We start from the raw sequence: 25,687 nt of genomic DNA, 5'->3' as shown, positions 1-25,687 counted from the left end.
CACCTTTCTATCTCAGGGATTTGGCCCTTGCTATTCCCTCTGCCTGAAATGTTCTTTGTTCAGATCTTAGCATGGCAAGCTCCTTGGCACCCATCCTTTAATTCACTGCTCCAATGCCATTCCTCAAATTCCTCTAAGAAAGCAGCCCCTCACATGCATCATTGGCCATCACAGATCCCTGTTGCCATCATGGGCTCTTCCCCAAACTGTAATGATCAACAGCAGCTTTGTTCAATGGCCATCTTCCCCCACCCACTGGCCTGCTCCAGGAGGACAGAGACCTTGGGTCCTGTGACCATTTCCCTACACCTGTTGCATAATGGCTATTCAACAAACATTTGCTGAATGAATGAAACATAAAAAAGTATCAGCAGTGCTCCTCTCACTCCTTGAATACTTTGGAGCCCTAGGAAAAAGAAAATGGCATTTATTGGGCACCTGTAATATGTCAGATGCTTTCACACATATTATCCTCTGGAATCTTTATATCCACAACATCCTGCCTATTCTGTAGATGTTTCTTCTTCTTCTTTTTTTTTTTTTTTTTTTGGTGCTGGGGATTGAACTCAGGGCTTTGCACTTTTGAGGCAGGCAGCCGAACCACTGAGCTAAATCCCCGGCCCTATTTTGTAGATGATAAAGTTGGGCTTTGGTGATTCGCAGAGGTCATCCAGTAAAAGGTGGTCTGATGGATTCATTCATTTGGGAAGTAGCCACGTGGGACTCATGAGCATGAAGAATGCCAGGGCAAATAGTCATCAGGGTTAAAGGCCAAGTCTGTTTTGACTCTATCCAAAGCCTACATTCTTCTTACTATACATAATACACCTTCTGCCACACCAGAATGCAGTCCCAGATCAATAACTAGGATTTTAGGTTCTGAAAGGCGAAGACCCAGACTAGATGGACAGGTGGTCTGGCTTAGTGTTTACTGAAGTGAGTCTTGGAATTGAGCAGAGAGACCTGGGCTCAAATAGGAACCTGACCACCCGGCCAACAGGGGACCCTTGCTAAAAGTGGTCATTGGCATCACCAGGCTAGAGCACCTTTGCTTTCAGGAGGAGAATCAGAGGAAGGATAACTGTCTAGGGGCACTTTAGAAAAGTCAGATATGGCTGCTTCCAAATCATGCAGAAGCCTCTGTATCCCCAGGGCTGGTGGTCTTTGGGTAGTAGCTTCCCCTCTTGGAGCCCCAGTGGTCACCTCTTTAAAGTGGGCATGCCAGTATGTATCCAAAAGGAGCTCTTGGGAGGTTAAAGAGGAAAATGAATGTGGAGTTGGTGTATATATATGGAAATGTAAATTATCTAAAAATAATCTCCTATGTGAAATGCAGAGAGAAGTTGGGGCTTGGAAGACCTCTTAGGTTCTCCCAGCATTTATTGGCATCTACTCTGTGCCAGGTGTTGTGCTAAGGCCTGGAATTACAAGGATGAGTCAGCTATAGGCCCTGAGCATCTGGGGTCCCCTGTCACCTGGGGGAACTGAGCTGGGTATGTGCAGTGTGAAGTTCCCTCCCAGTGGGTGAGAGGGGTAGACTTCGTGCATGACATGGCAGCAGGCACCAAAGAGAACCGAGCTGAAACTCACTCCTCTTTGAGACCTTGAGCAGGTCAGGCGCTCTCCAAGGCCCAGGCCCTCATTTCTAAAATGGGGATGTCCCCTCTGCACCTTAGAGTTGCCAGGGCATGGCACACAGAAGTCTTTGGGATGGGGCAGGCAGTAGTTCCTAGGCAGAAAATGATTCTGCAGATCCAAAATCTGAAGTTCAGCCTCTGAGTGGTGGCTTGCTTGCAAGACTGGCTTGGAGACATGCAAGTGGACCTCGGGACAGCAGGGAGGAAAGGGCAGCAGTACCTCATAACCTGTTAAGAAAGGAGGGCAGAAATCCTGTGGGATTGGGTTGTGCCTTTATTTGTGTTAGTAACTTCATTAATGGGAAGGGGCCAGCTCTATCCAAGGTCAGATCTGCCCAGGTAGGAGGGGGAATGTGTACCACTTGAGTGTACTCAGTCAGAAATTCTAGTCCAAGGTGTGCCCAGAAAGACAGGATGTCCCAGGATGGGTTTGTGGGTGTGCCCAGGGTCTTCTGAAGTACGGTGGGGGTTGACCTAAGTGAGGTGGTGGGCCAATGTGACTTCTTTGGGGGCTGAGGCTGCCCCAGAGCAATGAGGCTTGCAGAGGCAAGGCCGGCCAAACTTTGGGGAATTTGGGACGAGACCAAAGGAGAGGAAGTTTGGGGCCCCCAAGGACGGCGGTTTGGGGATCCCCAGGGAAACACTGGACTGGGATACTGGGCTAACAAAGAGGTCTGGCCAGTTTCACAGTGGGGGAGCCTGCCCTACACTGCCAGGCCGGGCTTAGTCGGGAGGGGCGGCGCCGGGAGGCCGCGACGCCGGTTGCTGGGCCCGGGTCTACACCTTCCTCCCCGTTAGACTGCTGAGTCTGGACGCAGCGCGGCCTGCGAGGCTTCAGGTCCGGCAGGCCAGATGGTCCGTGGTCCCTGGGCTGGGCACTGCGCGGATGCGGGTGCGGCGGCCCCCACGCCCCCAAGGGCCAGGCGCGCGGGCGCTGGAGGAGGGGGGAGGGCGGCGGCGAAGGCTGCACCGCTCTAACAGGTGGGATCCCGCGGCGCAGTGGAGGCGGGCGCGGGAGGAGGAGGAGGAGGAGAAGAGGAGGAGGAAGAGGAGGAGGAGGAGGAGGAGGAAGAGGAGGAGGTGGAGGAGGAGGAAGAGCAGCGACAGCGGGAGCCCGAGCTGGAGCAGGATGAGCCGCGCAAGCTGACAGCCACCGCTGCTGCCTGCGCCCAGGCTCAGTCTCGCTCCCCGCGCCCGGGGCCGCTCCCCGCCTCCCGCCTCCCCCGGCCGCCCGCGGGGTGGCCCGCCCCCTCTGCACCTCCGGGCCCGGAGCGGCCTCCATCGCTCCTGCATCCCGGCCGGGGGGAGGAGGAGGCGGAGCAGGAGGAGAGCCGGAGCCGCCGCCGCCAACGCTGCGCCGCCGCCGCCCGAGCAGGACAGAGCGCGCCGCAGCCCCGCGGGTCCGGCCGCCGCCCGTGCCCATCGAGCCGCCGCGCCGGAGCGACCCCGCGGGACAGCCCAGGGCCAGCGCGCCCCGGCCCGGCTCCGTCCCCCACCGGGCGGCCCGGTGGCCGGGCCGCCCCCGAGGGCGCCGGGCGCGGCGGGAGGATGCCGAAGCCGACGCTTCTGCTGCGCGGGGGCTGGGAGCGCGAGCGCAACCCCGGGGACTCGGAGCTGGGCCGCCAGTTCCGGGACTGGTGCCTGCGCACCTACGGCGACTCGGCCAAAACCAAGACGGTGACACGCAGCAAATACCAGAGGATCGCTGAGGTCCTGCAGGGCGGCGGCGGGACTGGCTCGGGCAGCGGCCCCGCGGCCGGCGAGAAAGGCAAGTTCCAGTTCTGGGTGCGCTCCAAGGGCTTCCGCCTGGGCAGCGGCCGGGAACCCAAGATGGGCCAAGTGGTGTATGTGCCGGTCAAGACGGGCTCGGTGAGTGCGCGCGCGGCGGGCGCGGGCCGGTCCCGCGGCGGGGCTCCGGGCGGGAGGGCGGGGGCGGGGTGGGTGTGGGTGTGTGTTCGCACGCGTGTTCCCGGGGCTGTCCGTGTGTCTGGTCCACCCGGGGCGCACGCGTCTCTGCTCGCTCGCCCGGTTAGGCAGCGCTCCGGGTTTGGGGTGTCCCTGCCCCCTCTGCGCCGCTGCCCGGACCTCGGCTGTGCGGGCGGGCCGTCCCGGGCTCCTCACCCCAGCATGTTCTGTCCTCCCGTCCCCTCCCCCCGCCAGCAGGCGGCTGCTCCGAAGCCCGAGCCTCCCTCCGCCCGCCCCGGGGCTGCCTGTCCCGGGCGCCTCGCGCTCCCGCCCCCGGGCCGGCTGGGCGGCGTGTGTGTGTGTGTGTGTGTGTGTGTGTGTGTGTGTGGTGCGGCGAGGGTGGGGAGGCAGGGGCAGCCCCGGGACGAGGAGTCCGCGGGGCCTCCCAGCGCCAGGGGAGGAGGCAGCCGGGGCACTGTCGCCCCGACCCCACCCGGCGCTGGCCCGGGGAGGGGTGGCCGGAGCCGCAGCCTGGCGCAGGAGCAGCCTCCCGCCGGTGGGTGGGGCGCGCCCTGCGCCCCCCGGGCCCCGCGCTCCCCCCTCCGTGGGACGGGGGCGGCCTGACCTATCCATCCCCTCCCCTCCCCCGTTCCCGGGTCGGCCCGGTCCGGGCGGGGTGGCGTGGGGGAGGGGACAGGGAACCGCAGCCGCCGAGGAGGCCGGCGGCCGGGCGGGGGCGTCCCCTCCGGCCCGGGGCGCCCTGGAGAGGGCGTGCGGCGCGGGCCCCGCGGCTCCCCCGCCGGGACCTCATTGTTCTGCAGAGGGTGGGGGCTGGGGGGGCGGCCGCTCCCGGGGCGCTGCTGAGCTTTGAACTTTCCCTCGCCGAGACCCTCCATTAGTGCGTTCCGCCCCCGGCCCGGCGCGGCGCGGCCAGCCCCCCCGCAGCCCCCCTTCCTCCCTGGCCTCGCCCGGCCGGAGCGCGAGAGCGGGGCGGCCCCGCGCCGGCCTCCCTCCCTCCGCGCTCCCCCGCTCCCCCCTCCGCCCTCCTCCCCTGTCCGGCCCGCCCGCCCCGCGCACAGCCCCGTCCCCAGCCCCGTCCCCGGCCGGAGCGGGCTCTTCACACACAATTGATTCGGTCGTTACGAAAAGTGCACTTGTCCCCTCCCCCTCCCCCTCCGGCGGCCGCCCAGGCCCGGCCCGCCGGGCGAGGGGGCCGGGAGGGAGGGAGGCGGGAGCCGGGGCGCGGATCCGGAGGCGCCTCCCCCCGCGCCCAGGGGACGGGGCTGCAGGCCGCGGGGAGCGGGGCGCCTCGAGCGAGCGCCGAGGGCGGGCGGCCCATCTGCGAGGAGCGCTGATAACCACGCCGCTGCCGCTGCGGCCGCCAGCAGCCCATCTGCGCCGCTGCCGCCTCCGGCCGGACGGGAACAGGGGGCAGGGCCGAGGGGCGCGCCCTCCGGCGGCTTCCCGGAGCGGGAGGCTGAGGCAATGTCCCACTGCGCGAGTCGGAGATCCTCTCCCCCTACCCGAAATCAGTACTCTCCCCCAAACCCAGGAGGCCTGGGTCATTGTCCCCCTGATAGAGTCGGGGACCCCTCCCCCATCCCGAATAGGAGCCACTTTCCCAAATGGGGAGTATGGGTCATCGCCTCTTCCAGCTCAGGTCAGCCCCCTCCACCCTGCCAGTTTGGTACCCACCTGGGTTCTCCCTGTCTTAGGTCAGCGCCCCTTGCCCAAGGTGGCTTTTTCTGGGTCAGTGACCTACCAGATGGTTGGCTGGGTCTGTCGGATACCCTAGGTCAGTGCCCTTTCCCTTCAGGGCTTCCCCAGACTGTCCCCCACCCTACCCCTGATCCTGGTTATCCCTCCTGAGGAGCTCAGAGTCGGTCCAGCCTCCTGGGTCCGAGGAAGGAGCCCCCAGAACACCCCTGGCAGCTGATTACTGGTTCTCTGTGTGGGTCAACTTCTTCCCTGGGGAGTGGGCATCAGAAGCAGTCTGTCCATCCCTTCCTCCCCACAGCTGTCAAGGCAGAGTCCCTCACTCCCTCCCCCATCTGGGCCACATGCAGAAACTGGGTGCTGGGCCTGGGCTCCAGGTTCTGCCAGCCCAGCTGGTTGCTTCAGATCCTGCTTAAGGCCCACATTGACCCACCCGGCCAGCCTCTGGCAGCAGGAACATCACAGACCTCCACACTGCCTCTCAGACCAATAATAAACCCTCCCGCAGGAACCACCTGCCTGGCAGGCAGAGAAAGGGGACCCAGGCCTCCCAGCCCAGGCTGCCAGGAGGACGACAAACAAAACAGACATGCCCTTCTTCGACAGCCCCCCCCCGCAAGCTGCGTACACCCACCTGCCTGGCCTGCTGGTCCCCAGAGAGCCTGTTAGTTACCTGCCACTCACCCAGCCAACCGGAGCCATTGGAGATGCCCCGAGTTTTGCCACCCCCATCTACAAGTACCTTCCTGGGGCTCAGTCATTATTTTTATTATTTCCATTTTCCTTTTCACTGATTGAAGAGGAGCAAATCCTACTGGGAATTCTTGGGCAACCATGGCCTCTCCATGGAGGGGACTGAATGGGACCTTCTTTGAAAGGTGAAAAGGACATCCCCTTCCTTCACTGGCCTGCACATACACACACACACACACACAAATTAAAGTTGTCATTGCTGCTGGTGCCAGTTGGGAGAGATCCTGCAGTTTTGTCCTGGGTGGGTTTTTCTGAAGGTCATTGGGCCATAAACCCTTGTCCCAGGCATTTATTTCATACTTCCAGGCCTCGTGGTGAGCACTGGGTGATTGGAACTGGTGGGCCTCAGGTACTCAGAAGGTGAGGGAGGTGAGCATAGCTGGGGAAGTGATAAAGAAGCCCCAAGAGGCTTGGACAGAGGACCAACAGGCAGGAAAATATCAGGGAAGAGGGGATATGGGAGCTGGGTCATTGAGCAGCAATGGGCCCCCTCCTGGCATTGGTCCCAAGGGTGACCATGGTGTGGTGTGTCATCTCTCTTCCTGCCCCCACCCTGGGCCCCCTGTCCTCCCCCAACAGCCATATGCGGTGCTGTGGTCAGGGCCCTTCCTAGTCCTGGCCGGCTGCGGGTCGATGATCTGACACCACTTGTCCTGTCCCATCTGGCCCTGAGCTTTTCTGGGTGTGTGTGACAAAGGCTTAATCTGTCCGGACGGGCCCAGGGCCGAGAGGAGGGCACAGGGAATTACACTCCACAGGGCCTCCTGCAGCTGGGGCCCACATGGGGGTGGGGCGGGGTGGCCTGGGTAGGTGGGGAGAGGCCTGAGTGTGGGGGGAGGCAAGTTGGTCTTCAGTTTGCAGGTTGTCACAGGAAGTAGAAGGTGGAGGCACAAGACTGAGAGGAGGAGGGCGGAGTCCTCCACAGGGTGCTCGTGGGGATAAGATCTTTTTATGACAAGAGCCAGCCGGGCCTCCTGGCTGGGCGAGGGCCTGTTAGGATTGATTATTTCTGGTGTTTAGCCTGCTGGCCACCGTGGGCTGCCAAGCAGGGGAAGCCAATGGCTCAGAGAAAAGACTTTCAATTCCGTCCCCCACTGCCTGCTGAGAAGTGAACCAAACCTGTTCCTTTTCCCCAGCCACCCAGAGTAGGGCTGTCCCCAGGGCCTGTGAAGGCCACAGGCTATGGTTGGGCCAACTATCACTTCCTAGGACCAGAGAAACTCCAGAGAGAAAGATGTTCTCAGCCCAACTGTGCCATCTTCCAGGTGGGAAAACTGAGGCCTTTGAGGGAGAGCAGTTTCCACTGGCAGGGAGCTGGGACTGGAGCACAGGTCTTTAGCTCCCCTGTGACTTGTCCAGGGCTCTCGTCACATGCCAGGAATCCCACCATTAGAGCCCCCTTCCTCAGGGGAGCCTCTGACATTGCCAAACTCCACTCTCCACCCTGGGCTTCCTGGAGCTGGACCCCAGGTGTTCCACCGGCCAGATTGACTAATGGTGGTCTTTTCCCAGTTTGCAGACAGCATTCATTTAGTGGAAAGCATTTTCACAATCTTAAGTCTTTCTCCCCAGGGCTTTTGTGTAAACCTTTGGCACCTGCGGCCACTGGTCTGGGCGGGAAAGGGCCTCTGACTTACTATGGCGGCGTAATACATGCCGTGACCTTCTGTTAAATACCTCAGTACTTCCTGGTATTCTCCAAATTATCACCACAGGTCACCATTTCTGAGTTACCTACTGTGTGCTTGTCACTGAGCTGAGGGGGTGCTACACTCTTAACTTGTGATATTCTCACAGCAGCCCAAAGGTAGGTGCTGTGATTATTGCTGTCAGACTAGAAAACTAAGGCAAGGAGGTTAAGAAACCCCACTAGCCACACCCCAGGCAGGGGCAGGTCCTGAACCTGAGTACCACCTTCCCTTCTGACCTTGTGGTAACTTACGACCTGATCCAGTTTGAAAGCGAAGGTCCTTCATGACAAGCTTTCAGCTCATTACACCTTAGTCTAAATTAGCTTAGAAGAATCCCTGTGGTCAAGATGTCAGTATCACATGGTGTTGCCTGGGGTCATATAAAATGTCTGGGGGCTTTCCTGGGGCTTATTAGGGTGGGTGTGGGGTAGAAAAGAGAGGAGAGACCTCTTTTATTCTTGGTCTTGGGACACTTTCAGGAGCAAGTAGACAGTGAGGTCGGGCACAGGCCCCATTTGGATTTCTCATGAGTGGCATATCAGGTCTTTTTGTTAATTAAGCCTCTGTAATTCAAGTGACATGGTCTTGTGGACTCTGGAGGGCTGCATTTGTGAGCCAGGGTGTTGCTGTTGGGTCAGGCTCTGCCTTCCTGGGGACCTCCCATCCAGATCCTGGGTCACTCTGCAGGGGTGGGGTGGAGTGGGCAGCATTCACTCTTCTCCCTTGGCCAAGACCTGGAGTGAAAATCCTCTCCTTTATGACCCCTGCAGGCCCCCTTCCTGTCCATGGGTGTCTAGAAAGCCAGGAGGCTCATCTGAGACCCTGAAAATTCTGGGAGGGTGGGGGTAGGGAGGCCAGGCCTGGGGCTGTCCAGGGACAAAGGTCAAGGGCTTCAGGCACACCTGGCCCTCTCCAAGGTTGTACCCTTGTTTGAGTACCCAAGGTATAATACATGTGTACAAGTGTGTGGAGACTGGCTATGTGTGGATGTGTACCTAGGGAGGGTGTGTGCACAGATGGAAGGGAGTGGGTATCCATGGGATATGTGTGGCTGTAATCATGTGCATCAGCAGATGTGGGAGCACCTGGGGCATGGGCGTTGGCAAACCATAGGTGTGACTGTGTGCATGCACACGTTTGCAGGGCTCTGACCGGAAACTCTCTGATAGTGTGGTGCTGACCAGGTGTCCTTTATTGTGGCCCTGGCAGCCCAGGCTGGTGCCCTAGTCCTGACTGTCTCTGGGGTCTGGGCAGCTGGCTGAAGCCAGGTATGAGAAAAGGAGCAGGCAAAGAAGTGGTACTGTGTCCCCATGTCTTCATCCAAACACTGCCCCCACAGGGCGGGGGATTTAGCTCAGTGGTTCTGCCACCTGCCTCGAAAGCACAAGGTCCCGAGTTCCATCCCTGGTACCAAAAAAAAAAAAAAAAATCCCCCCCCCCAAAAATAAGAAAATCACAAACACTGCCCCCTGCCCCAGTTATGATCTTTGCTGTGATCATACCACAAGCCCAAAGCACCTGAGGGGAGGATGGGTCCTTTTTCGAGACAGGGCTCTGAACTTGACATGAGGGGCAGGACCCACAGACCCACTGCACCACTTCCTTCCAGTGTGACCCTGGGCAAGTGGCCTGCCTGGCCTCTGAGTCTCAGTTCTTTCATCTGGAAAACAGGCTCCAAAGTTCTACTCCTTGGCAAACTGGAAAAGGTGCAGCTGCCATTTGCAAGTGTTGGCTAAGTAATGTGCTCAAGGTCACGCTGCTAACTCATGTCAAAGCCAGGTCTGGCCCCTAAGCCCTAAAGCAGGCAAAGGAGGAGGAGGAGGCTGGGCTATGGCTTGCCAAGGCTGGTGGCTAATTAGGACAAGGACTCCACTTTGACATAGAGGAGAATTAAGGGTCTGAGCTTTCAAGACATAAGGCCTTGGGCTCACATCCCAGCTCTGTCCTTTTATCAATTTGCCCTCAATTTTCCCATCTGTAAAATGAAGCTGATAATCTGTCTTTCTCATAGGATTGGAGTGAAAGTTAATTTTTTTTTAAAGTTAATGTTTTAATGCATGCAGAGACCACTAGATGTGGCAATCTTTAGGAAATGTTAGCTGCTGTGTGATCTCACTGAGCCTCAGTTTCCTCATCTGGAGAATGGGGATGGAGATAAAAGATGTTGTGGATAACAAATGGGACAGTGGGGATAAAGCACAGAGCCAAGTTCTTGGTTTGGAGTGGGCAGCAGCGATGAGTTCCCTAGAGATTGTGTCTGAGTCATTTCTGTGTCTCCAGTGCCATCAGGGGCCTAGGAACATTTGCGGTGAATTGAATGGACACCTTCTCAGCCCCTCCCTGGTGCCAGGAAGAGTGCTGGGTGAGGGCAAGGACACACTGAGGCCTGGCAGGCGCCTGCTGAGCAGGACCAGCCTCTCACCCCACCAAAGCCTCACCCAGTCCAGCCCCAGCAGGAGCCCTGTGGGATGGCTGCTTCCTTCACCAAGGGTCTGAGCACAACTCCCAATATTTCAAGTCCCTGCCATGTGCCAGGTTCTTTATATCATTTCATCTCCCCTAGGTTCTGCCAGGTAGATGAGAACCTGGTGGCAGAGAGGCCAGGGAACCTCCCCAAGTCGCACCGTGAGCAAGTGGTAGGATCTGGGTGCCAGGGCTCCAAGAAAACCCTGGGAGGAGTGGCAGGCAGCCACCCCTCACTGCCCTCCCAGGATCACAAAGGCCCCGGCCCTCTTGTACTCAACAAAAGCTGCCCAGAACTCAGGCAGCCCTCCTACCTGTCTGCACCCAGCCTGGTAAGAGGCAGATGCCACCTCTCCTAGCCCCCTCCCTCTCCACCACAGCTGCAGACCTGGCTTGGCTGGGTAACTGGGGTCAGGGGCAGGGGGAACAGAGCAGCAGGGAGGCTGGGCTCATCCTCTCACCATAAGTACATGACCTGCCTCTGCCTCAGTCCTCTTGGCCACTCTGGGACATGGAGCTCCTCTGCTGCAGATGGGAAAACAAAGGCAGAGTGGGGGGGAGGGAACTTGTTCAAGGTCGTCCCACAGCAGTCCCAAGCAGGCTGTGAGCTAAAGTCAGCTTGCAAAGCCTATGCTATTTATGCATTCATTCATTCATTCATTCATTCCCTCACTCATTCATTTGTTCTTCCCACTGTCTTGTTCACCCCAGCAGGCAGCTTCATCCTGCCCCTTCCTCTGGCCTCACCTGGGGGACATATTTGACTCTTTCTCCTTCCTCCTCTCCCTCCCTATCCACCTCACTTGCAAACTCTACCTTTGAAGTTTACCTCAACTCCACCACTTGTCACTGTCTGCTGACTCCAGCCGGGCTCAGCGTGGAGAGGCATCTGCCTTCCACTAGGCTCCTAGGGTTCACTTTGGCCCCGGAATCATTTCTTCTTCCAGAGGAGACTTTACAAAAAGCAAACCACATCCCCTCCTCTGCACAGAATCCCCCAAGACTCTGTCTCACTCACAGCAAGAGTCAGAGTCTTGCCAGAAGCCTGCATGACCTGACCTCAGCTACCTGCTGTCCTCACCTTCCTGCTCTCCCTCCGTCATTTGGCTTCACTTGTCCTGGCCTCTTTGCTGTTCTGCAAGCAGACACCTACAGTCCTGCCCCAGGGCCCTTACATTGGCTCTTTCCCTGTCTGGAATGCTCTTTCCTCAGATCTCTGCCTGGCTGGGTGTTTCTCCTTGAAGTCTTTGCTCACATTTCAGCTCCTCTTAGAGGTCTCTTGACCAACAGTAAGGACTACCTTGGATCCCTTGGGTCCCCACCTCTCTTTCTGCTTAACTTGTGTTCTGTGGCTCTAGTCAGCTCCTGACACGATATGTATTTTACTAGGTCTGGGTTGAGGATTTGTCTCCTGGTGGGCCCCACCAGGGCAGATTCTGCCTGTTTGGTGCCCTGTGCCCCTGCATTTAAGGGGCTCCTGCTGGGCAGGGGGTTGTATATGCCCCAGAGCAAGAGTCTGAGAACTATCCCTTTGGGTTTTGGGTCAGTGAGCTGTAGGAGCCCCAGGGTGCAGACACACTTCCTGTCCGAGGGTGTGTGGGAAGTCCCTGAGGGACCTGACATGTGAACTGGTCCTGGAGGGCCAAGAGCCAACAGCGACTTGGGTGAGGGCTACAGGGTGGGACAGGTTTTGGTGGGGGCAATGCCAATGGTGGAGGATGGAACCCAGGGTGACTTTCCTGGAGAAGAGCTTTCTGTAGAGCATTCCGAGTAGGGTGGGGAGGGACAAATGGTTCAGCCAGCCTGAGGACTGCCGTGGGGTCCTGACAGGATGTGTTGGTTAAGTTGATTGGGGCCAGATGGAAGAGAAGGATCTGGACAGCCACGAAGAGGAGCCAGTGCGTCACTGCCATGGAGAGCATGGAGCCTGCAAGGGCGTCTGAGTAGAGGGAGGTGCAGTCAGACCTGGGTTTTATTTTTTATTTATTTTTTGGTACCAGGGATCAAACTCGGGTCCTTGCGCTTGCGCAGCAGGCGGCAAAACCACTGAGCTAAATCCCCGGCCATAGACCTGGGTTTTAGAAGAAACCTTGGTGCTGTAGCCAGAGGGGCAAGAAAGAGCTATAGGGCCTGGCTGGGTTCCTGGAAGGACAAGAGGGGGTGTAGCTGGGACAGGTGACAAGGGAGGTGGGGTGGAGGAGGCCTGAAGATTGCAGCTGACCCCTGCATCCCGGGCTGGAAATAGGGGAGTCCAGGAGGCATAGGTTGCAGGCAACTGGTGTGTGTGTGTGTGTGTGGGGTGACACTCAGGGACCAGGGAAATGGGCAGAATCCAAGAGGTGCCCTGGGAGGCTGAGGAGGGAGCCCTGGTGAGGCGGGCTCGGTGGGCCTAGCTCCAGAGTCTCATGTGCACAGGCCCCTTCCCAGCCTGGAACCTTCCGCCTGCCGGGACCCACCACAGGCTCCTGGAGGCCTCTGCTGGGGTGGATGACTCATCGTTTTCTCTGCATCCCGCATCCTGGGGCTGAGGTGCTGCTCAAGGAGACACCGGCCCTTCCTTCACAAGCCAACCCTGACGGCATGCTGGCCCTGACTTCGTGCTGGCGGGGGAGGCAAAGGCACGTGGGCCTCAGGCCTGGCCTCAGGACATCCCGTTGGGTTGTCTCTGGGAGTCCCAGCTTATACAGTGGACCCTGGACTGGCCACTGCTTCATTTGAGAGGCTGTTATGACCCCATTCTACAGGTCAGCAAACGGAGGCATAGCCTCTGCTGGGTAACCACTAGGAACTTCAGTCCTTCATCTGAAAAATGGGTCTGAGGATTGTCTCTCTCCTACAGTGTCAATGGGAATACTAAAGGAGAGACTCATGTGACATGCTTAGGTGGAGAAATTGTTATTCTCATTGGGTCTATCCCAAAACGGGCTCTGGGCTGGGCAGAGCTGCCACAGGGAAGGCCAGAGGGCAGCACGGCCAAAAACAGACCTGCATATGGGACCCAACTCCACCACCCGCTGTGTGGTTCTGCACAGTGCCTTGTCTGCCCTGACCCCTGACCCTTCTGTATATGTGGGAGATAAGCCTACACTCCATGGGGCATAAAGCCAAGGCTCCCAGGCAGGCCAGAGTAGGGGCTGCTGTTCCATCCCCAGGTGCCTCAGAGGGACTCCCCACTGCAAAAATCCCAAAGCCACTCAGCTGTAACCTCCTGCAAGTGGACAGAGCAGCGGGGAAGATGGAGGCAGGGGCTAAGTCCAGGCTCTGATGTTTACTGCTGTGCAGTCTTGTGCAAGTCACTTCCCTTTTCTGAACCTCAGTTTTCCCATCTCTAAAATGGAGTGTTAGTAGCTATGGACTCTGTTTCCCCACCGTGTACACTATAGTGTGTGGTATAGAAGCATCTGTACTACAAGCCCTCAGTAAAAGGGAACTACAATCAAGATTCTGGTTTGGATGGAACCCATAACCCTGGCATCTGAGTGTCCTTCTGCTCTGAGTTGGTGCTCATTTGGGCCCTGGGTTTGAATTGAGCTCCATGGCTCGCTCCCAGAATGACCTTGAAACAAGCTCTCTCATCACTCTGAGCTGCAGTCCTCCCTCCTGTAAAATGGGCCTAATGTCTCCCCTGTGCCATGGGGCTGTCTTGGGAGGTGCAGAGACAGAGACAGGAGTTGTTCTTTGCTGTGCCCGTGGTGTGCCCAGTGGCAGGGAGACCTTGGGACAGGAAGTTGAGGGGAGGTCCCACTGGGCAGAGATGTAGAAAGACAGCAGTAAGAGGTGGGAGAATCTGAATCTGGAGAGGATGAAGGGAGATGGCTCTGGAAGGAGGGGTTACAGCTGTCTGCCTCCTAGACAGATCTGGCCAGGGGAGGGCCGTGCTGGAAGCCAGGGCAGAGGGAAGGTCTGAGTCTGTCAAGAGTTCGGGGAAGGACAGTGGGCTTCATGAATTCAGGCTGCCTATGGGGTATAGGAGCAGGTTTCCTCCCTGGGGTCCAGTGTCCTGGGTTCAAATCATGGGTCAACAACCTGCTGTCCAACCTCAGGCACATCTTACCTTCTTTGAGCCTCCATTTGCACATCTGTAAAATTGGCATAATGACATCAGTGGCCTCATAGGGTTGTTGTGAGGATGATTTGGGGTACATGAAATACTCAGTAAATGCCTGCTACAGAGAAAAAAAAAATGACAGCCATGACATAGCCCATGTTTGCTGAGGGCTATGAAGCTGAATGACCTTGGGGAAATTAATTTACCTTTCTCGGTCTTAGTTTCCTCCTCTGTAAAATGAACACAGCAATTCAACCTGCTGTGCACAGATGTTGGGTGCAAGTTAGAGACCTGGCTCAGGGGCCTGTGTTCAGCAGGATCATTATTTTATTTATTTATTTATTTATTTTTGGTACCAGGGATGGAAAAGGATCATTATTTTAAGGAACTCAGGCTGACCTGAGGAACTACAGTGAGCAATGCCACAATCCTGTCCACACATTCACTGATTTGTGGCACCTGCTGTGGACCAGGTCCTGCCTGTCACTCCACAGGAATTTTCTGGGTACCTCCTGGGTGCCAGAAGCCATGCCCAGGCAGCCTCCCAGAGCATGGAGTCCCAGGTGAGGGGTCAGCGTGCAGCATAGGCCCAGGTGGGCTGTGCAGCCCTGTCCTGCTTGTGCTGGGCCTGCTGAGCTCCAGAGGGCGACTTCTGCTTGGAGTTCCCAGGGCCAGGCCTGTTGGTCCCTGTCAGGCTCTCCTTAGCCCCCCTTTCCCAGGGAAGCAGAACTATAGGAGTGTGGGCAGTGCAGCGCCTTTCCTGTCACCCCCTCCCCAGCAATATCACTCATTGTCCTTCTTCTTCCTCCCTCTTCACGTTGTGGCCAAGGCTCTGTTAAAAATGTGAACCCAGGGCCGGGGATTTAGCTCAGTGGTTCCACTGCCTGCCTCGAAAGCGCAAGGACCCAAGTTCGATCCCTAGTACCAAAAAAAAAAAAAAAAGAAAAAGTGAACCCAGGAGGCTCTGGGCCCATCCCTAGCACTGCAAAAAACAAAATAAATAAACATGAGGTGACTGCATTCCTCCTCTTCCCAAAGCCCTCTGTGGCTTCTGTCTTTCTTAGAGCAAAAGTCACCAGGCCACACAAGGCCCAGCACTTTAGCCCTTGGTCACTATTCTTTAGTCACAACGACCTCCTGGCTGTTCCCCAGAGCCTCAGTGGGCTCTGTGGAAATGTTACCTCTTCAGGGAGGCCACCCTCCCTGAGTGGCTTTTCAAAATGCCTTCTGTAAGCTGGGCATGATGGCACATGCCTATAATCCCAGCACTCTGGAAGGCTGAGGCAGTAGGATCGAACTTTGAGCCTAGCCTAGGCAGTTTAGCAATTCACCAAGACCCTGTCTCAAAGTAAACGTTTAAAAACAGGCTGGGGGCTGGGGATTTAGCTCAGTGGTTCCGCCGCCTGCCCCTGCAAGCGCAAGGACCTGATTTCAATCCCCGGTACCTAGTGAGGTCAAGGCCAGCCTGAATTACAGAGGGGGACCCTGTCTCAAAAAACAACAAACAAAGAAACAAAGAAAACCAAAACATATGCTGGAGATGTATCTCAGTTTGAAGGCCCTGGGTTCTAACCTCAGTACAAAAGGGAAGAAAAAACAGCTCTGTGTTCCTGTCATTTCCAAGCCCCTTGCTGTAACTTTGGAGGCTTAGCTACACCTGACAGATGTGAGCACAGTGCTCTGTCTTGGTCACTGCTGTGTTTCTGGTTAAATGGCTGCCTTAAGTCTCTTCATCCTTCTTTGTGCCTCAGTTTCTCTTTGCAAAATGGAGGAGCAGAGCTGTTTTGGGGCGACATGAAGACTGGCATGATGGCCAGGTCCCATGCTCCAGGGGCCTGCAGTCTCATCAAGGACTGTCTGATCTTCCCAGCAGCAGGCTCCGCTGGGCCTGGGATGGAGGGAGTGAGTCAGGCCAGCAGGGTCAGCAGGGCTGCTCCTGGAAGGCTCACTCTTGGCCATGTTGGGAAGCCCCAGGGAGGCAGGGACACAGGCTGTCCTGTGTCCCTGAGGAAATAGGGAGAGGAACTGGCCTGAAGGAGAGCTGGGGAGATCTGGCTGTGTGATCTGTGATAGAACTCCAAAAAGCTAGATCCCAAGTGTCATAGAAGAGGGGCAATGTGGGGAGGGAGCCAAGACCAGTCCAGTGTGTGCAGGGCTCTGGAGCCTGAGGTCCAGGGTGGCTTTAGGCTCTAGGGAGTGCACCCCAGATTGAAGCAAGATCTATAGGATCAAGAGGGAAGGACTAATGGAGTGACTCTTTGTCACTTCCTCCTCCTCATAACCCCTGCTTTGTTCTCCATTTATTTAACAACTTGGAGAAGGCCTTCTGGGGTGCAGTACTGAGCTCCACAGGTGTGGCTTCTGCCCTGGTAGAGTTTGGGGCACAGTGCCAGAGATAGATGTTGTATGACATGATTATGATGGTGATGGTGATGTTGGTGATTTGTGGCAGTAATGGTAACATTAAGGATGCTTTGGTGGTGATGGTGGTGATGAAAATGATGTTGGTGATGATGTTGGTGGTGATGACGGTGATAATAGTGATGGTGGTAGTGACGGTGATCATGGTGATGTGATCACGATGGTAGTGGTGGTGACAGTGATGATGATGGTGATGGTGGTGGTGTGATAGTGATCATGATGATGTTGATCACAGTGGTGGTGGTGATGAAGATGATGGTGATGATGGTGGTGGCATTGATAGCGATGGTGGTAATGATGGTGATGATATGATGTTAGTCGATGGTGATGGTGATTGTGATGGTGAGGTTGGTGATGATGGTAGTATGTCAGCTCACATTTAGCAAGTCTCACTGGGTGCTGGTCTGTTTTTAGTGCTTCCTGTGTGCTTGCACATTGGGCTCCTACAACAAGCCTACAAAGCACTGAGATCTTATGCAACTTGCCCAAGGCCCCCCATCCCAAATGTGAACTCAGGCTAGTTGACCATCAGGTACGCCCAGCTATGGCCACTGCCACTTCCAGCAAGCAGCTTACTCTGTCACTGGCGGTTCCTTCCTTGCTTCTTGAAGCAGCACAGGGCCCAACACAAGGGAGAGTTCATGCAAGCAGGGTTTGAACAAGCTGGACCAAGCAGTGCCCTGGTTCCTTGGCCTTCAGCATCTCTTCTTTTTAAAAAATTATTATTTTTTATTAATAAATTTTATTTTATCCCATTCCCCCCCTCAATTCCCCTCCCCTCCCTATATACAAAAGTTTTCTTTCCATTTTTTCCTTCTATTCTTCAGCATCTCTTCTGTGAGAGAGAGAGCCATCCTCCCAGAAAGGTGAGGAACTGCCACCCTTGCTGTGGCAGCTGACATTTCCAGGGGGAGGTCCCACTCCATAAGTCAGGAGACAAAGAGACAAGAAGGTTGTGTTCATGGCCCTCAACTAGGAACTGGGTGGGAGTGGGCAGGCGGAGGCCAGGGCCTCTGGGTGGACACACTACACCCGCTTGCTGTTGCCCTTACACAGGCCCCAGGAAAGGCTGCTGCCCGCCCATTGCTGACTCCCACGTCTCTCAGGAAGGGAGGAAGGCAGTACCTAGGTTTCTGCATACCCAAGCTGATCCCATGCCAGTAAGGAGGGAACAGAACCAGGGCCGGGGACAGAAGGCCAGAACACAAATGCTGCTTTTTACTTCCTGTGTGGCTCACGGCCCACTGTGTTCTGACTCTGGGCCTCACTTTTATTCCCTTGTTCAGATATCTGCCAAGCATTTGCTCAGTTCTAGTCTATCCACTCTGGAGGGTCAAAGGAAAATCCATGTCCTGGGAGAGCTGGCGTGCCACGGGGCAGGCGCGCTGTGCAGCAAGCAGGGTGGCAGCCAATCTGCCAGGTTCTGGGGATGGTGCAGAGAAAAATAAAGCAGAGTGAGGGTGTTGGGAGGTGGGGCTGTTGGAATTTTAAACATGGTGTCAGGGAGGGCCTCAATGAGAAGGTGACTTTATTTTCCCTCTTTTTTTTGTGTGGTGCTGTCGATGGCACCGGGGCCTCACACATGCTAGCTAGGCAAGCACTCTGTCACTGAGCTACACACCCAGCCCTGAGAAAATGACATCTTGAACAAAACCCTGAAGGAGGTATGGGAGCAGAGAGTGGAGGTATCTGGTGGAAAAGCATTCCAGGGAGAGGGAAGAATCAGGGCAGAGGCCCTGAGGCAGGGATATGCCTAGAACAGTGTCCCCAGCTCCCATCACCCCTTCCATTTGGGAATCAAGATGCACCATTTTACCCTTCAGTACCTTAGGCCTCAGAATAGAGATTTATGACCTCACAGCCCATCTCTAGGTTGAGCTGGGCTTGTGGCTTTGCGGCTCATTTCTTCAACTTGAAGACTGGGTTTTATGACCAAAGGTGACTTAGGACAGGGAACACCATCCCCCTAGCTTCTCACCCTGTGTGGCTGCTTTTTACCTGGCTGGGTCTGCCACTTCCCTGTGTGATCTTAGGCAAATTATGCTGTGTCAGTGTCCTTCTCTACAAAATGGGGATGGGAAGCCTGACGATTAGTGTTGCCATGGCACTTACAGGAAGTGTGTCTGAGAGCCCACCCCTGACCCTGGCTACAAGAACTGCTCAGTCAATGCTTAAAGCCAGCACCTGACATTCTGGTATGACTTTGAGTCATTTTCATAGTTATTGGCAGTTTGTCTTATCACTTGGGTCTTCTAAAGAAAGAGGGGAAAAGATAACATCCCCATCCTATAAACGGGGTAAACTGGGGCCTGGAGAGGGTAAGTGACTTGTCCAGGGTCCCAGTGAAGCAGAACCTATGGAGGCTGAGATCAGGGTCTCCCAGTTTAGGGACCAGGAGATAGAGGGTGAATGGAGCTGCCCAGTGCCTACTGTCCCACTAAGTGTACCAGAACCCATACACACAGTACCACTTCCAACAATAATGACTTTCAGATTTGCAGTAATGAGCAAGTGTCAGGCTTGGCTTGGTGCGTCAGGTCTACTGCAAAGGTGGTGAAAGGCCAGAATGGGGGAAGCGCAGGCTGTGGGTGGGCGGAGTCTGGGCCAGGTCCTTGGAGAACAGGAAGAGGTGCCTCATGTGATTGTCCACTCGGACTGTCTGTCCATCCGGTGTCTGGCCTTGCTGGGCAGGGAGGGCTGGGTCTCCGGACACTTCTTTTGCAGCCCCGCACCCACATGCCTGTACCTGTCAGCTTTTCCAAGCCTCAGGTCTGCCCTGGGAAGAGCCGTGTGGAGGAGGAAACTCAGGTTCAGAGGGGCTGCCTGGCTGGGCAGTACCAGGCAGCTGAGCCAGGATTCAGCCCCAGAGATCAGGGCTACAGCCAGACAGGAGCTGGCCAGTGGACCTTGCAGAAGGACTTCTCCTTTTTTGGGCTTTCCTGCCCATGGTCACTTGGCACTTGGCTTCCCAGCCTTGGTAGAAGGCCCCACCCACCAGTCTGTGCTGCAGCGTCAGCTCTCCTCTCATGAAGCTCCTGGCCCCAGGTTCCTACCCCACTCTGCATTAGCTTTCTGTGGGGAACCAGACTGCTGAGCACTCAGGTGGAGAAGCCAGGGAGCCCACTTCTGTTCACATCTGGAGGTCCTAGACATCCTTTCCCTGTGCACGCAGAGCTCAGATCATTAGACTCATTTCACAGATGAACTGAGGCACAAAGAGGAAAGAAAGACTATGACCTCAAGCACACAGGTCGTAAGAGGTAGAGCTGGGTCCCCCACATTCATGCTTTCTGTGTTCTGTAGCCATCTGCCCCCCTGCAACATACATCAGAGCCGGACAATCTCAGAGTGCGGTGGAAACAGCACAGCTGCCTGAGTTCTAGTCCTACCGCCTTCACTCCCCAGCAGGGGGCTGGGGTTGTTGCCTCATCTTCTGGTGCCTCAGTTTCCTCACCCAGCATGGGGCTGAGAGCAGTATCCACCGTGGAGTTTCAGAGATTTTTGGTGAGCAACAGAGTGTCCAGAGAAAGGTGGGATACTGTTGAGTGTTATTTCAGTAACTCAATCCCTGTCCACTTTCCCTATGGGACTTTTGCTCTTCCTGGGGTGTGGCCGGGTGACACAGGGAATGTGTGTGGATGGGTCCTGGGGACAGAAAGCCATCTAGGGAGCCACGGTGTTGGATAGTGAGTGGCACGTAGGTGTGGATGTGAAGCCAGTTCAAGCTGCACCCAGCAGCCAAGGGTGCCTTTGTCCCCTTTGTCTCCTCTCCTGCAAATTAGCAATTACCTTTCCTGCTCCTGCAGCCTCTGCCTTTCCTGGGAGAATTACTCCAAAGCAGCCACTGAGCAAGCAGAAGCCGCCTGGCCAATTAGGAGGTGGCCACCAGGGAAAAGCTCAGGGCTTCTTGGCCAGAATTGGGGCCACAAATGCCTAGGGGCTGGTGCCAGCTTGGCAGGGAGACCAGGCAGTGTACTGGGCTCCAGAACATCATGGCTTTTCTATCACAGGGTTTCAATCCTGGTTCTAGGGCTTTGGGGATGTGACCTTAGATAAGTCACTTTGCCTCTCTGGGCAAGTTTCCCCATCTTTAACTTCACCTAAATAAATGGTGACTATAACCAGTAGATATCACTACTGTTGTCACCACTGTCACTGAGTTGGGCCTGTGCTGGCTTGGGTGAGAGAACACAACAACAGCCCTGAGGACCCCATGTGCCATGTTATTGGAACAAGTAGCAGAAGCTCAGTCAGGGCTGTCTCTTAGTAAGAGAGAGGCTTGATTTTCCAAGTCTAAGCCTCTTTTTTTTTCTTTTTTTTTTTTTGATACCGGGAATCGAACTCGAGTCCTTGCGCTTTCGAAGCAGGTGGTGGAACCTGAGCTAAATCCCCAGCCCACCTAAGCCTCCTTTTTGCTCTCTGTGGAATGGAAAAATTGAGATGCTATGTGGCCATGTGCCTAGGATAGAGCCTGACCCAGTATTCAGGAAAGGTGAAAGTTCTCCCCTCCCCCCCTTCCCTCCCTTCTCTCTCCTTCCCCATCCTCAGGAACCCCAGAGCAGCAGCCACCACTGCAGAGGAGCTGGGAGCAGGACCGCCATCCTATGGCTTGAGTCAGTCAGGGAGGATGGTCAGCCCTGATTGGACAGAGCGGATGCTGAGCTGCATGGGGTGTGGGTACACTGGTGCTCAAGGGCCACTGAGGCCATGCGCAGGATGCAGGCACAGCCTGGGTCCATGGAGGGTGAGGGAGGGTCAGACTGGGAGATGGGGGTGTCCTTTGCAGCTGGGGTGTACAGAGCCACATCACACAGGACTCTAATGCCCCCCAAATTAGCCTGGATTTCATCTGGGCACTGTGGAGCCAAGGAAGGTTCTGGGCAGATGGGCAAGGTCCTGCTAGTCAGGAAGGTGGAGATAGGACAGAAACCTGATGGGCCAGAACCCTCCCTGGTGAGGGCTAGCCGAACTTACTCTCTGGATCCTCACTTTCTTCGTGTGTCCAGTGAGTGGCTGTGGACCTCCTGCCTCCTGAGGGCTTGGGGCAAAAACAAACTGCCCTTCTGCCAGGCCTGCTGCCAGTCCCCTGTGGTGTTCACTGAGGAAGAAACCAAGACACGGAGAGGAGAGATAACACCCCTGTCCCCAAGCTGGGCAGGCTGGGGCGTGGCCCCGTCCCCAGCCAGTTCCCCCAGGGCCCACCAGCAGGATTAGTGCCTGTGTGCTGGGTGTGCCGCACCTGTCCTTGTCCCTGTCTCCGCCCTGCAGAGGTGGCCCCGCCCAGATCCTCCCGCCCCCTCCGCTCTACAGGCGGATGCTTCCAGGACTGCGCCAATAGGAAAAAGGACTCCGGCTCATTTTTCGTCAGGGAAGCTGGGAGCAGATAAAGCCAGCCAGAGAAGTGTTCCAGTGGCAGGGTGTTTCCAGCCCTGCTGGGCCACCCGCGAAAACCTGAGTCCCAGCCTGCCTTGCCTCCCTCTCCCCGTCGTGTTCCCTGGTGATGGTGACGGGGCTGCCGATGCGGTGGCGTTGGCTGCAGTTCCTCACCTGCGCGCGGGTCTGGCTCCCGCAAGAAAGGAGGAGGAGGAAAAAAAGGTCCTTGAGATGGTGACAAAGGTCTGAGTGTGGGCCGCGGGAGCAGTCTGTTTCCAGGCAACTGCTCTGCCCTGGGCTCCCTGCGGCGGCGGGCACATCCGTCATGCCGCTGCTCTGCTCTGTGAGGGAGCGGCTGCCCAGCAGCCCAGGCACACGTTCTGTGGCCGTGGCCTGGAGAGCTCCAGTCTGCTGAGAAGGTGAGGCCCTCCTGCAGGGCCTGTGTTACAAAGAATGGTCATGGCTCCTGCTGTCCAAGCACCTGCTAGGTGCCCAGTCTCAGGCCTGGTGCTCCTAGGGTAGAGGTCCCACCCATTAACCTGTCTGTCTGTCCGCCCATCTACCTAGGATAGGTGGCAGTTTAGTGGGTAGATTCTGGATGGCTGGGTTGAAACCTCACTCTCTCGTATACTTACTGTTTGTTCTTAGGTGTGTCATTCTACCTTGCCAGGCCTCAGTTTCTTCATCTGTGAAATGGACACACTAGTTCTCATCTTGTAGGGTTGTTGTGGGATTAAATGGTTTATAGGAGCCAGGTGTGATGGCACACACCTGTAATCCCAGCATTCGGGAGGCTGAGGTGGGAGGATTGTGGTGAGTTCAAGGCCAGTTTGAACTACATAGCAAGACCCTGTCTCAAAAACCAAAAAAATTTTAATTAAAAAATAAATGAAAGGCTTATAGATAGATAATGCCCTAGGTACAATGCCTGGCATATGGTAATGTTCGGTAAATGTTGTTTCTATTTCCTTATTAATTATACAGAGATGTTGGGATTGGTGGGAAGTTTACCCTCTCTTGCTATCAGTGGGTTCCATTTGACTCATTTTTATCCTAATGATTGTAGGTAAGTTGCTCTGTCCTCTGAGCCTCAGCTTCCTCTTGGTGAAACCAGGGAGTTATTTAATAGATGCCTCAATGCCCTGGTTGGCTTAGGTGTGAAGCTCTGGCTGTAGTTGGGAGGATTATTGATGCCATGTGCCAGGCCCCACCCTGGCAGCACTCAGGACCCAGAATGCTTGTTATTCAGCAGAGCTCAACTGGCACCCACTGGTGCCTTGTGGGGGCAGGGAGAGGAGTCAGACCTGCCAGGCTGTGCCCTCACCAGCCCCCACCCACCTGCTGTCAGGCCACTCAGCTCTACAGGACTGCCCTGCTCTCTGTATCTAGTTAACCTGCCCAATAATTCTGACTGCTCCAGCCTCTACCCTTGGGGCTGCATAGCCCTGCCCCCCACCCTTCCCTCCACCTCCTTTGTGGAAACAACCTCTGTGGGTGCCCTGTAGCAAGAAGAGGAGGAGGAGAAGGAGGTGGCCCAAGTGCCAGGGAGCCAGGCACACGGCTGGCCTTTGTCTGGGCCAGGCAGCCAAGGGAGGCTCAGTCCCATGGGGCAGGTCTTGCTGCCTGCCTGGGGGAGGCTCTGGGAGGCAGAGTAGGCGGCAGGTTCTGGGCAGGCCTGGACTGGCAGCGGCCCCAGGACGGCCTTGCCCACTCAAGCAAGAGGGAGGCCTGCAGCTGGGAGTAGAGAGGGCTTACACTGCTGCTCCCTATGGCAGCCAACCTAGAAGACAGTGTCCTTTTGGGGCCCGTTACAGACATCTCAGCACCTACTATGTGTCAGGAGCAGTAGCAGCCTTCAGAACCAGACCATACAGTCTGGTGCTGAGGCCTGACAGCTTGGATTCAAAGCCTGCTGACAGCCTGCTCAAGTCTTTGACAACTACAGGCAGACTGCCCCACTTCACTAGGCCTCCATTTGCTGGTCTGCAAAACAAACCTAGCCATAGGCCTAGCTCAAGTGCAGAGAGCCCTACAGGGAATAAAGAGAGCTCCCAGGGCTGCTGCTGTTGTTAGTATCCTTGACTCTGCCCTTGAGACGGGGCTAGTTCTTACTGTGTGTCAGGGATGCCTGCCCCAGAGAGAATCAAATTCAAGAACTATCTCCTGAGCACCTACTGTGTGCCAGTACCTTGAGCTGGACATTCAGGATACCCAGCAGAAAGTCCTGGGACCAAGAAGGGAGGAAGGTGATGTATGAGGTCCTACTGTGTGCCAGGCTCATTGCCGAATGCTGGAATCGGGGTGGGATAGACACAGAAATCTAGAACCCCAAGATAATTTGATGGAGGAGGCCCACAGTGCCTGCCTAGGGTTGGGGCACAGGGAAGACTTCTTGGAGGATGTGACCTGGAATCTTGGCACTGGGATCCTCACTCAGCAGTTCCTCTCTGAAACAGCTCTGTAATGTCGTGATCCTTCCTCACTTCCAGAGTTCTAGGACAGAGACTCACTGCCCAAGGAGGAATGTACATTTCCACCTGCAGTCAGCTGGCCTGTTCTCAGACCCATTCTCAGCCCCCTCCCCTCCACCGAGCCCAGGCCTGCTTGGTCTGGTCCAGGTGGCAGTGGCTGCATTGGCCTGCCTGCTCCCTCGAGTCTCTCCAGTCCTCTCCTCCAGCAGCCAGAGCAATCTTCTGAAACATAAATCACACAACATCAGTGCCTAGCCTAAAACCCTTCAGCAGCTCCTCAGGGGCTCTTAGGACAAAGACCAGACTCCACACTGAAGGCTTCAAGGCCCAGCCAAGCCCAGTGCTGTCGATCCTCCAGCCTCAGAGGGCAGAGGAGGGGGCTGTGGCCAGGCCAGAGCCTCCACCTGCCTGTGCAGCTTCTTGAGGGTGCAGGGATGAATTGAGTGCAGATGGTGCCCCCGCCCATGGCTGTGGAGATATGGAGGGATGGAAGATGAATAACACAGGAAAGTAGGGTAGTATGATCTCAGCACAGAGTCCCTTTAGCTCCATGCCTCAGTTTCTCCATTGGTAAAACAAGGAGGCTGGCTGGGTGATGCCCCCAGTAGTGACACAGAGAGTGCTGGGGTCCCTTGGGCTTTTCACACACACGATGGTTCCCATGATGGAGTGTCTCTTGCCCTCCCCACACAGGGGCCACAGCAGAGGCCAGAAAATCAGAGGTAGGTTACTGTGTGCATCTCAGCAGCTCTCGATACTGAAGAGACACAGAGGCCCACCAGCACTGACACTCTTCCTTGGCTCTCTGTGTCAGCCAGGCCCCCTGTGACCAGCAGCAGCAGTGACTGAGGACAGTGACACAGGGGACTCTGCATGGTTGGTCACTCAAAGTCAGCAAGCTGGGGTTTTAATCCCTGGGGATTTACATCCCTTGGGAATTTACATTTTGTTATTTTTATTTTCATATTTGTTTACATTTAGGCCACATTCACATTATTCAACATGCAAAAGTTTAAAAAGATTCGGTAAAAATCTCCTTCTTACCTCTTTTCTTTTTCTCAGCCATTCAGCTCCTTCTCAGAAGGTGCCACTGTGACCAATTTGTCTGTCCTTCCAGATATATTTGATGCCTGTATGAGCAAATTCAAGAGTAGAATTGGTCAGCATCTGAGCATCCCCCTGCCCCTGTAAGAGTTGCTTCCAGGCTGC

General features: G+C 55.9%; 1 protein-coding gene and 2 long non-coding RNA genes across 3 annotated transcripts in view; 1 reads left to right on the top strand and 2 right to left on the bottom strand.

Moving 5' to 3' along the window:
- Positions 1 to 3,170: 3,170 nt before the first annotated feature.
- Positions 3,171 to 25,687, top strand: part of Nol4l (nucleolar protein 4 like) — a 117,560-nt gene continuing 95,043 nt past the window's right edge. The window contains exon 1 of the mRNA XM_004840574.2: positions 3,171 to 3,506. Coding sequence (XP_004840631.1) covers positions 3,186 to 3,506 — 321 coding nt within the window. The 5' untranslated portion in view covers positions 3,171 to 3,185. The remainder of the gene's footprint in view (positions 3,507 to 25,687) is intronic.
- LOC110348309 (uncharacterized) lies at positions 21,184 to 25,080 on the bottom strand. The gene is made up of 3 exons (XR_015442006.1): positions 22,779 to 25,080; positions 22,643 to 22,693; positions 21,184 to 21,732 (listed from the first exon to the last, which is right to left on the bottom strand). It is a non-coding gene; the product is annotated as an uncharacterized LOC110348309 (long non-coding RNA).
- Positions 25,116 to 25,687, bottom strand: part of LOC147824699 (uncharacterized) — a 46,741-nt gene continuing 46,169 nt past the window's right edge. Inside the window, exon 3 of the long non-coding RNA XR_002393420.2 lies at positions 25,116 to 25,608. This is a non-coding gene — a long non-coding RNA (uncharacterized LOC147824699). The remainder of the gene's footprint in view (positions 25,609 to 25,687) is intronic.

The sequence above is a fragment of the Heterocephalus glaber genome, unplaced genomic scaffold (genome assembly GCF_053883595.1).
Source record: "Heterocephalus glaber isolate CG9 unplaced genomic scaffold, H.glaber_assembly_v1.0 deba00001532, whole genome shotgun sequence".
Taxonomy (NCBI): domain Eukaryota; kingdom Metazoa; phylum Chordata; class Mammalia; order Rodentia; family Bathyergidae; genus Heterocephalus; species Heterocephalus glaber.
Note: the sequence above shows the minus strand (reverse complement) of the source record. Positions and strands in the feature narration are given on the sequence as shown.